The following is a 12,459-nucleotide window of genomic DNA, read 5'->3' as shown; positions in this document are numbered from 1 at the left end:
GTCTGTGTTGTCCTTCAGTCCTGCCTTTTCCAGTCATTGTTAAGAATGTGTTTTGTCAGCTATGTTTGTTATCTGTTGGTGATACATTCCATGGAGACGCTTATGGCACCTCATCTGCTTCCATGGTGACCACATCCTACATCTGACTGAGGCACTCCCTCATCACCTCATCCCTCATAGCATTGGGGGCTATTGCTTTGATGTGTTCTTGGATGTTTTGTGTCTCACCCTGATCAATAGTTATTACACTTTCTTGACCCCTTTCCCCATCCTCCTGGATGGCATCTTGACGTCGGTAGCTTCCAGTTCTTCTCTTGGCCAGCTTATTGTGCCTTCTGGGTATCAGATAACTGACAGGGCATACATATTTATGGCTTTGATATGATTGTTCCCACTCAGCTGATCCTTGAGCACCTGCCTTACCCTATGAAGGTACTTGCATGTTGCTGTCCTTCTCATTTCTGCCTTGTGGTTCACATATAAGTGGAGAATCCTTGGGTATTTGTAGCTGTACTCTAGGTCTGTTACACACCCCTATGGAAGTTCCATTCTCACTGTTCCTTTTTTTCTAATAAAAGTCCCTCCTCCGGGTGGGCTTCAAGCTCAGGTCCTCTATATATAAACACAAATAGGGTTGTCCATCACAATAATAACATACAGTCATCCAGTGTGTAAATATTTTACTATAACATGCTTACAGCTATAACCTGATTAGACTTGGAGCACTGTATTGTTTAAACCTTTACTATATGTAAACATACAATAAAATAGACAATTCTTCATGTATACATATTGGCATGTGAAGGGGGAGAACTGAGTTCTCAATGTGTCTACAAGGAACTGAGTTCGCGAGTAAATGTTTGCATGCCATGTGGTTAGCACAATCATAATTACCTTGAAATCAGTGTGTGGTTCTACAGTGGTGATTAACCTGTTTTGCTTTCAGTAGTTGTGGTTTACAGTATTGAAAAGTGGGCAGCTGTAGGCTTTGCTCCATGCTGAGTGAGGCCTGCAGGAGTGTGTTTGCACTGTCCCCCTGCAGAGGTACACAGGCGCTACCCCACTTAACTGCTCTCTTCACCCCACTGCCCTCAAAAGGCCTTCGCTACTCACAGTGCAGCCCGGGGTATTAGAGTCGTCCCGCTCCGACAGAGACGAACTGCCCTATTACCCTCGCTGCCCCTCTCACAGACGAACTGCCCCATTACCCCTGCTCCCCTCTCTAGCAGGAGCCAGGGCCTTGGCCCACAGTCTGTTTATCAGGGTCATGCTGTGGCTGTCATTCCGGCGGCAGCGGCTGTGGGGTGTTAATAAAGTGGGGAAGAGTGTTTGGGAGTGAGGGGGAGTGTGTGGATATATATACACAGTGCTAGCCATCAGGCAGACATGCTCCCTAGGGCCAAATAAAAGTCCTATTAACATCCTCCCCCTCATTGGCTCTGACAGCTTGATCAATTAGGCCCCTCTTTAGGTGACCCCTCTACTGCTGTGACAGCAAGGTGAGGGAGCCAAATGAATGGAGCAGTCAGAGTTCTGCACCTCCCGGGATTTTTACTAGAGCTGCTTCTGCTCTCTCCCTCTCTCATTCCCTCTCTCTCTCCCACTCTCATTCCCTCTCTCTCTCCCTCTCTCTCTCCCTCTCTCATTCCCTCTCTTCCTCTCTCTGTCTCATTTTCTCTCCTTCTTTCTCCTTTACCCCCACCCCCAACCCCACATTGTCCTACAAAGGGCAGCTGTACAGCACCCCAGATATCTATCACCCTAAGGTTTCACAGAAAGGTCTGAGCTTATCATGTTGCTCTTTGCATGACTGAGTGAAAGGTATTTTTCAGATTTGGAGATGCATATGTGATGGAACTTGCCATTGGAATCCCTGATTTGCATCATCTCTCTTAAAAAAAGGCTTTGTCCTGTACTCTGGTGTGTGGTGCCATCACAAAACTCTCATATCACACAGTCTAAATATTTGTCTGTAATCCATAGTGACCGCCATTCACAGTTCACAGAATGTGTGAATGTGTTTCCTTTTCCTGCGCTACAGCAAACTGATTTTATATATAAAGGTTGTTTGGTAATTGCAGTGTCAGACCAGTACAGCTGATCTATGCATAGGAGAGTGTGTAGGTGTAATTCTTTGTGGTAGTGTAATTGGAGGCCAACTGTTTTCCAATGTGATTTTTTTTATGGGGGCAAAGCCTCTGTGTATGCTGGAACAGTATGAATGAGTAAAGCAGCATGATCCTTGTGTAGAGAGCTGTGCGCTCTCTCCCAGACTCCCTCACTCTCTGCTCTGCTGGGAACAGTAGAAGGCCTGTGCCCTGTGAAGTGTTGAGTGCAAGGTCTCCGTGCTTGACAGCTGGAGCTAATGACCCCTCCTACCCCCACCTACTACCACCACCTCACAACATCCCCCTTCGAGTGCACTGTTGGCTTCAATCAGATTTAAGCCTAAAACTGGCTGGGTATTACAAAACTGAGCTGTTTACAAAATGGCATGAATTGTACTTTGAGGAGTTCCTCATTGAAGAGTTAGGAGGACACATTAGCCCTGCCAACTCCTCATAGGAGCAAATAAGGGCATGCAGGAATCCCATACCATCTGTTAGGATTTATTTACAAAGTTGATATATATCCTCAATATTAACTAAAGTAGTTGGACTAAAACATTTGCATAGCTCCTGTAGTATTAATTTTCCAAATGAAAAATGAACTGCCAGATCTTTACAAATAAAACATGCCCAGGTTAAGATGATGTGAAATATTGATTCAGAAAAGGCACTTTAATTGCTGAATTAATTGCTGTGCTGAGTTAATGTGATTCCCCTTTAGTGTGTTAACTGATCATGTCATATCCTCTGTGTTCGACTCGCTGGCCTCTTCCTCCCTAATGATGAAGCTTCCCTACATCATTATGGAAATGGAGAAGGAGAAGGATGTGCACAGAGGGATGCTGGGATACTAAGCTGGGGGAAATAAGCAAAGGGCTAATTGAATATTGACATTCTACACACAAGCCTAAATCTGTTTTGGTGGAACTTGCAACTCATAGGCATAATCTCACTGCTGCTTCTAACAGACAACCAGTTTTGTTAGAAAATATTGATGGCTTTTTGTTAGGAAATATTGATGACTTTGCCTTTTTTCAGATATATTGTTCTGTTCAGTTTGGTTATGTACTTCTGCTCCAAGTTGTTTTGGCTCATAGAGAGTTTAGGGTACTCCTGCAACAGGGCTTGGCTGATTTAGTAATGTTATTCAGTATGCAGTGACTGATTTAGGTAATGTTATTCAGTGTGCAGTGACTTAAAGGTGGATAGTCTAAAGGGAATGGACTTTTGCATTAGCTCTGCTTCACTGAGATTTTCCTCAAAACACAGACTCGCTTCTGTCTCCCTGCATTTCTGATCCATCTCTGTTCGGCTCAGATCTGTCTCCATGAGTCTCTATGACATTGTCCAGATGGCAATACAGCTATCTAATCTGGCTGGCTGGGTCAGTCAGTTTGCGTTCGCTCTTAACCAGCCCCCTCACACGCACACACACACACACACACACACACACACACACACACACACACACACACACACACACATACATACATATGCACACTCTGCATTACTGCAGTACAGGATAATAAGACCTATGTGAACAGGGTGTAGAGGAAACAAGCCTTCCTTTATATGACAGGGATATCATTAATCTTTGTGAAGGTTAACAAATGTGCTCGTGAGAAAGGTATATTTCATACCAACAATGAAGCGATTGTGCAGACCTACTCTCCCAGAATGCCCTACCCCTACAGAGCAGTCAACACTGCCCAGCACTTCACTCCTCTCCAGCTTGACTTAAGAAAACTGTGAAAAAAAAGGACAAAACTTATTCTCTGAGCAACACCCCATGGATGATTTAAAACGTGGCCATTGCCTTCATGCTGAACATTTAAAATCTTCTCACCTTTTAACAATTAAAGCTGTAGGCATTCATTTTTGAAATCTTTTTTGTGAAATGTCTGAAAATTTTTGAAAAACTTTGTCAGAAATGGTTGCAACAGATCCAAAAGTGTGACATACCTGCTCTGCTGCACACAGCCCTATTCAGTGGCTATTTGCAATGTAGAATCTGTTCAGGGTCTCTCTCGCTCTCTCTCTCTCTCTCTCTCTCTCTCTCTCAGGTTCCTTTACTCCCTTCTTCTGTAATTTAGCAAGTCTAAATCTGTTTAATTCTCCTGCACTATTTTGGGTGCTCACAAATTTAATCTTTGGAGGTTTTGTATTTCTTCCTACCTCTCGTGCTTTTTCCCCCACCTTCCACACTGGATCGAAGATGGGTGAGGGTGGGCGGGGGTCCGCTTTCTTTGTGCTGGAGCTTTACCTCCTCCCACTGCCTGCTGCTCCATACTCACTGGTTGGTGTTGTTGCTGTAGCGATCCCTCACTGCAACAATCGTTATTGATGTTTCCCCAAGCCCCTTACCCCCACCCCAACTGTCAATTTCAGCACAAAAACATCATAGATAAGTGACTCAAAAATAGCGCCCACAACACCATGTTCTATCTCCTGTCTGCTTCTCTCTCTCTCTCTCTCCTCTCTCTCCTCTCTCTGTAATTTAACTTTCCTCTGAATATCTTCACTATAATATGCTTTCTGGGAGACATTGTAAATTTTAACAGGGAGCAAGATTTTCTATGCACTGACCATTGATCCCCATTCTCTGTATCACTGTCCTTTGTGTATCACAAGGCCTTTGGCTTGGTGAAGGGGAGTGTGTGTGTGTGTGTGTGTGTGTGTGTGTGTGTGTGTGTGTGTGTGTGTGTGTACAGTGCTTCCAAGTAGTATTCAACCCCCTGCAAATTTTGCAGGTTTACACATTTGGAGTTAACTTAGCATTGTGTAATTTGGACTGGAGATGGGCCTGGACATGTGAAATGCACTGCAGCAAAAAAGAATCGTTATTTCTCTTTTTTTTGTTTGTTTGTTTGTTTTTTAATTTTGCAAAGTTTACCAGAGGGTCAATTATTATCCAACCCATCAAACCACCAGAATTCTGTTTGGTTCCCTCAAGTATTAAGAAGTAATTGAGGTATTAAGAACAATGAGCTTCACATGCTTGGATTAAGTTTCAGTTTTTCCTGCCTTTTCTGACTATAAAAGCCTCTCCCCAAACAAGTGAACAGCACTCATATATGATCAACATAGGAAAGACTAAGGAGCATTCCAAGGCCATCACAGACAAATTGTAGAGGGTCACAAGGTTGGCAAGGGGTACAAAACCCTTTCAATAAATACCATAAGTAACATGCTCCACTGCAATGGTCTCTGTTCCAGGCAAGTCCGTAAGGTACCTTTACTTTCAAAGTCATGTCAAGGCCTGTATAAAGTTTGCTCATGATCACTTGGAGGACTCTGAGGCAGACTGGTTCATGGTTCTCTGGTCTGATGAGACCAAGATCGAGGTATATGATGCCGACTACACCCAGGGCGTTTGGTGAGAGGATGGCACTGCATACGACCCCAAAAATACCATTCCTACAGTCAAGCATGGTGGTGGCAACATCATGCTGTGAGGCTGCTTCTCAGCCAAGGGGCCCAGCCATCTGGTCCGCATCCATGGGAAGATGGATAGCACAGCCTACCTGGAGATTTTGGCCAAAAACCTCCACTCCTCCATCATGGATCTTAAGATGGGTCGTCATTTCATCTTCCATTAGGACAACGACCCCAAGCACACGGCCAAGAAAACCAAGGGCTGGTTTAAGAGGGAAAAGATCAAGGTGTTGCAGTGGCCTAGTCAGTCTCCTGACCTTAACCCAATTGAAAACCTCAGGAAGGAGCTCAAGATCAAAGATCAAAGTCCACAAGAGATACCCAAAGAACCTAGACAACTTGGAGAAGATCTGCATGGAGGAGTGGGCCAAGATTACTGCAGAGACCTATGCTGGCCTGATCAAGTCTTATAAAAAAGGATTAATAGCTGTAATTGCAAACAAGGGTTATTCCACAAAATATTAAATTTAGGGGTTGAATGATAATTGACCCTAATTTTTATGTTTAAAATGTATTATAATTTAATTGAGCAACTTGTACTTTTTGTTTGTAATATTTAGGCATCTGTTAATAATTGCTACTCTTGTACAAAGTTTGAAGACTCTAAATTATTTGCAACTTGTTGAATTTGCAAAATCTGCAGGGGGTTGAATACTACTTGAATTTAGCATTTGCATTGGTGATGCTAACCTGCAGTTTTTTACTGCGGTGTGTGTGTGTGTGTTTCTTCCCCTCAGGACCCCGTGGTTTAATGGCTGGGGTTTTAACCTACCCCGGGGCCAGTCCCTGCTTGATAAGTGGAACCTGATCCCAGAGGGTGTTGATATTCTCATGACCCATGGACCTCCTCTTGGTGGGTACAATTAACCAATCCTAATGGTCCTTTTTACAATTATTCATATATTCACACATACATTAATGTCTTTCTGTAAAGGTCAGAGCATGTCAATTAAACCTGTTTGTGATTTCTACTGTATTAGCATTCCATCAGTCTGTTAAAATATCACAGATTTTTTTTTCTTAAAATGTGTGTGCGTGTGTGTGTGTGTGTGTGTGTAGGCTTTCGTGACTGGGTGCCTAAGGAGCTGCAGCGTGTTGGCTGTGTGGAGCTGTTGAACACAGTGCAGCGGCGGGTGCGACCAAAATTGCACACCTTCGGGGGAATACATGAGGGTGAGGATTAAAGAGATCACACACACACACATACACGTGCACACACTTACACATGCACACACATACTCGCACACCTTGCCAAATATAAATGACTGCAAAAGTTTTGTAGTAACTGCTTTCTGTTTTTGAGATGTTGATTGCACCAACCTACACAATGACATCCCCATGCCCACACCTGTATGGCACACCTCTTCATATATACAGCCAACATCAATATTGTTCTGGTGCATTTCCGAAACAGATTTTCGGAAATCTGTTTTTAGATCTGTTTCATTCAGACAAAGATACCAAAAAAGGGAGAGTGACATACACACACCTGAGCCATCTCCCCAAAGAAGCAGTGGAGCCATAACAACCTTGGAACATTTAAAATAAAGCCTACATGCCTTGACTGTAGCATTGTAAACACTAAGTGCCTGTTCTGTGCAGGATGATCCAGAACAATGATGTAGTACACACAGCAATGTAGCAGGACCATTAAGCACTGTAACAATGATACATTATCCGTAAAATACTAAATGAGCAAAGTAGTTCTTTCTAGTAGTTCTTTCAAGATTGTGTCAGAACTCGTGACTGGTCCAGTCGCACACTCTCAAGTTTTTTAAGATGTTCAAGATAAACTGCATTACTGTAGTCCGTTTGGACAGGATTACATTTACATGGGGTGCTAATTACTTCTTTTACAGGTTCTCCCCTGTGATTGTATTTCCGCCAGGATTGGCCATGTCAGTGTTTTATCTACTGTTTTCCACCTAACTCAGTGCTCGGCTGATAATTTTAGTGCTGCCTGGATATCCGCCTGTGATTTACCAGGCAAATGTCACCTTGCATTAGAAAAAGGAAACTAAGATCAATGAGAGAAGCAAGATCCTACAGGCTTATTAAAGGGATGATTATAATCGCAGCAACAGGTATAGCTCATTATCATTAAGTCATTACAGGTATAGCTCACTATCATTAAGTCATTACAGGTGTAGCTCATTATCATTAAATCATTAGAGGTATAGATCATTATCATTAAGTCATTGCAGGTATAGATCATCATTAAATCATTACAGGTATAGATCATTATCATTAAGTCATTACAGGTATACATCATTATCATTAAGTTTTTACTAGTATAGATCATCACAGGTATAGATCATTATCATTAAGCTCATTACAGGTATAGATCAGTACAGGTATAAATCATTAAGATCATTACAGGTATAGATCATTACAGGTATAGATCATTATCATTAATTTTAATGCCATCTGGATGCATGAGTTTCATCACTGAGGAGACATGTAAAATGTTTCTTTACAAATGTTAATGATAAACTAATCTAATCTGAATAGGGTTTATGTGAGAGAATGTAAAATGTGAGGGAATGTAAAACAGATTAATTGCAGAATAAAATAACTACCACTCTAACTTGGACAATAGTCCTAAGGTGTAAGAAGGCAGATGTATGAATAGGTTAATTGAAATTCAAGTCCAGAGTAACACAGAAGTCCCTCATAAGTTTCGAAAAACAGATTTTCACATAAATGCTTTAAAATTTCATGTTTTGTAGACTTGTTGCAACAAGGAACATCTCTGTTTTCTCTTAATTTATTTCAGATGAATGGTTAGATTTTTTTAATGGAGGTCTAACTAATTCATTTTTTAAAAACCTATAAATGTTTGTAATGAAAAATGTGTCACACTTGCACTGTAACTGGCTGCTGGGTCAAATGATGAGCTTTAAAATGTTTAAATTGACAGTTTTCAATTATTTTCTTTAGTCCTTGCAAATGGCCATAGAGGTACAGGCCTAAGGCTGGGAAACCTTTCCATGCTGTTTCATTTCTGGGAGTATCATGAAAATTTGCTCTGTAGAGTTTGTGTGTTGTGTTAATGGTGTCCCCTTCTCTTTTCCCATAGGCTATGGCATTATGACAGACGGGTACACTACATTCATTAATGCTTCTACCTGCACCGTCAGCTTTCAGCCAACTAACCCTCCTATCGTGTTTGACCTCCCAAACCCCTCCAGCTCTTGAACATCTTGAAACCATCTCATTGCCCTCCTTTTCCCCTTAATATTACTTTAAAATAATTATGTTAAGTGTTTCTTTGTAAATTGTTCAGTGGAACTTGAACTTAGTGGGTGGAAAGGGTTGGGTGGGGTCAAGGTAAACAATTTCTTTAAAAAAAAGAAGAAATCTGTAAGATAACATTTGTGAATTTGTAAAAATTCTCTTTTTTTGCCATTGTCATAATTCCTTGATATTGGATGCCATTGTTCATTCTTTATATTATATTCAGGACAATTAAGCTTTCTTTTGGCTGACAGGGAAACTGCCTTAAACTAGCTTTAACCTCCCCAGCTAGGACCCCTCCTTTCTGCTAGCAAAGAGAAAGCCTCGTATTTATTATGTGTCAATTTGAAATGTTTCTTTTGCATTCAGAGAACACTTTTTACTTTTGTACAAAAGCAGGGAAGACTCTGATTAAACTTTATTCAGAAAGCTCTGGATGCCCCTTCGCCTGCGTATAAATTGGTAAATGTCTTAAAATAAGAATATAGGTATATGTATGTGTATGCTGTAAAATCTCTAAAGGTTTGTTCTAAACATCTTATCAGAAGAGAATATCGCTTTGCTTGTAAAGGATAATGTGCACAATGCACACTTGTTGGTTTCTAATGACTTTTTTAATGTTCTTTGAATGTTACCCACCTCATGGCAAATTTGCCGTACCATGTGTAAAAATCAGTATGCTAATTCAAAGGTATATTTTAATGTACAATCTAAAAGATTGTTTTCCTCATTTGCTTAAATAAGGTTTAGTTGTCCTTTAATGTATTATTGATTATGATAGTTTAGTTTTTATTTTAATTTTGTTTTGGGTTTTGGAAGGTTGGTGTGTTAGTTTTGTTTTGGTTTTTTGTTGTTGTTTTTTTGCACTGTGTGTAAATGCAATTTTGCTAGCACAAAAAAATTTGCCAATAGTTGTTTCAGCTCTGTCACTGTAAATGCCCCTTGGCCTTTTTATGGTCCTTAGTCTTGCTCCTGGGAAGGGTTACATCTTCTGTTCTTCTCCGCCTTTTATTGTGATATATTTAGCTGCCTTTATATGCAAATAAAATTGCAAAGTTTTTACTTAATATATTTAATGTTTTATGTTGTTATGTTTTGTGATTTTTTTGTTGTTGTTGTTTTTGGTTTCCACGGTAGTAAAACGTAGTGGGTTTTAATATTCACATGTACTATGCAAGAATCTTCTCAAGTACAGGAATCCTCTGAAAAGATTTACTCCATGCACATGGAAAAAAAAAGCAGGTCATGTGTAGAGTCACCCAGTCTAGTTTATCTCTGTAATCCCATTTGTATTCATGGAGAGCAGGAGAGCAGGAAACACAGATAAATATACATCAGTTAAGGATGAGAGGAAGGAAGCCAGCCAGCTCGGGGCTCCCAGACCAAACCAGGCCTCGTTTGTGCTCTAAAGCTAATGCCATCCCTCCGTGGCCAAAAATGGACACCTGTGAATTTGCTTCCACTCTAGCGCACACAAAAATGGCCCTCTACCTGCCTTCCACCAGGATCATATGAAGGGCACCAAATCAGTTAATACTTCCCCTAAACCAGACCATATGATATCACCATAAACTAGCTCACGAGCATAATCCAAGCTAATCACATTAACCTAACCCTGTGAATCAGCGCAGGTGCTCATAGCTGCTTTAGCTCTCCGCACTGAGTTAAGATGTGTTTGGGGCCTCTTGGATCTGATCTTTGAATCTGTCACCAAAACAGAAATTGTCAGAAATGCCAATTAATTTCACAAGTCTGTGTCTCTATACTATACAGATGGGTGTGGCAACAAACAACCACAAACATGGGATTTCGGAAATATTTATGAGGGAAACCAGTATAATAAAGACCTTGTGCTCTCAAGGATTTGCACAAAACACACATGTTCAGACCTATCATTACTCTCATTCAAAGCAGTTTCCCATCTACATATAACCTTCTAGCCACCACACACATTAATACATTTACAGCTTCTCTGTCCTTTAGTGAAATGACAGTGAGGATGCTGCCACAGAGATGCAGCTAGTCTGTGGACTCGTCCATCATTCAGGAGCAATAGCACAGGCCTACAGACATGAAAGCTGACACACACACACACACACACACACACACACACACAGCACAGCACAGTGACACCAGGAACAAAAATTAGGAATTCATGTATTCATCAGCAGCAGTGCCAAGTCTCTTAATGTCAACCCCCACCCCCAACCTTACGCACAAAAGCACACGCTCACATGTCTCCCTTCCTCCTCTCTCTCCCAGCCATGTAAGTGTGTGTGTTGTAAGTGCTGCATGTGTGTGTGTGCTATGCATGTGTAAGTGGAGTGGGAGTGTTAGATGGGGAGAGTATATTAATTACTCTGTCCTCCAGCAGGGGGTCTGGCAGTAATAGGTGTTGCTGACAGCAGGGACTATTAGCCTACCATGCCCCGACAGCTGCTATCGATATTGGAAATTTGTCAACTTAGCCTTCGTGCCACCATGATGGATGGGGTGTAACTCTCTTGAAGGCTAATGCCCTCTGTCATTATGTGAGAAAGTGTGTGTGTGTGTGTGTGTGTGTGTATTTTGATAAATCATAGACATAAACATAACATCTGAACTTTCATACCTTTTATACCAGTGAATAAAAGGTTTCTTTTTTAAAATCGAATTATTTAGTTGATGCACTTCATACAAGTGCACATAGCCATTATTTGTTTTGTTTTCAATATCACAAACTTCATATATCACAAACTGGATAAAACTATTTTATGCTAAAGTAGACTAATCTTTATTTGTGTAAGTGGTGAGCTTGGACATGAGGATGGGTGTGTTTTTTTATGATTAAAGATTTAGGTGGGCATATCTGTGTGTGTGTCTGAGAGTGAGACAGGGAGAGAGAGAAAGCCTGCTCCGCAAGGCTTTTCCTAGTGCCAGCAGCCCAGTATGGAGTGTTTACATTGTCCTAATTGAGGCCAGCTGGGCTGGTATTGTAGTCTTGATTTTACCCCCAAAGTAATGAACCAAAAGCAGCACCAGAAAGAACGTGTTTCTGTTCCTTTCCATGTTATCATCTCACACCTTTACAAATGTACAAATATTTATTAGCAATATTATTTTATTGTTTCTGTTAAGATTACAAAATTAGCAAAAACAAATTCAGCTGGGCAGAAATAGTCCAGAAAAAGCAAGTGCTGGAAGCTAAAATGTACAGAAATATCATGTAGTTATGGATGTATAATGCAGAATAAAAGGTAGTATTCTTCATTTTCCAGACTGACTTTCCCATTGTGCTAAAATTAGCAGATAATGTCTGCTACCTATCCCAGACTCTTGCAAATGTGGTAGAGCAGCAAAAAGGCACTAGACCATAAGATGGACCCGTGCAGCAACATTAAGGGTAGGATAATAGATTCTGGAATATTTCATAGCACTGTGATTTTTGAATTGGCTTTGCTGAGAGTGCTACTAATAATTTTACCATACTCTCTCCAGTCCCATAAACTGTACTGCTCACAGCACAATCAAGGTGAGTTCCAAACCTCAGCTGAGAGGTTTCTGTTTACGGTCAAAAGCTGATCCTGAATCTAGACTCAACATGTGAGATTCTTTTTGAATGCTGACCATTACTGGCTTTAAAACAGAAAACATGCCACTGTGTGTTAGTGGGTGGATTATGGATGTTCCCTGCACAATA

The 12,459-nt window shown here is 41.0% G+C and overlaps 1 protein-coding gene across 1 annotated transcript in view; it reads left to right on the top strand.

Moving 5' to 3' along the window:
- mpped2a (metallophosphoesterase domain containing 2a) overlaps positions 1–9,851 on the top strand; it is a 43,671-nt gene extending 33,820 nt beyond the window's left edge. The window contains exons 5-7 of the mRNA XM_027011169.3: positions 6,281–6,396; positions 6,603–6,716; positions 8,623–9,851. Coding sequence (XP_026866970.1) covers positions 6,281–6,396; positions 6,603–6,716; positions 8,623–8,741 — 349 coding nt within the window. The 3' untranslated portion in view covers positions 8,742–9,851. The remainder of the gene's footprint in view (positions 1–6,280; positions 6,397–6,602; positions 6,717–8,622) is intronic.
- The last annotated feature ends 2,608 nt before the right edge of the window (positions 9,852–12,459 follow it).

The sequence above is a fragment of the Electrophorus electricus genome, chromosome 3, assembly GCF_041902795.1.
Source record: "Electrophorus electricus isolate QZ-2024a chromosome 3, ASM4190279v1, whole genome shotgun sequence".
Classification (NCBI taxonomy): domain Eukaryota; kingdom Metazoa; phylum Chordata; class Actinopteri; order Gymnotiformes; family Gymnotidae; genus Electrophorus; species Electrophorus electricus.
Note: the sequence above shows the minus strand (reverse complement) of the source record. Positions and strands in the feature narration are given on the sequence as shown.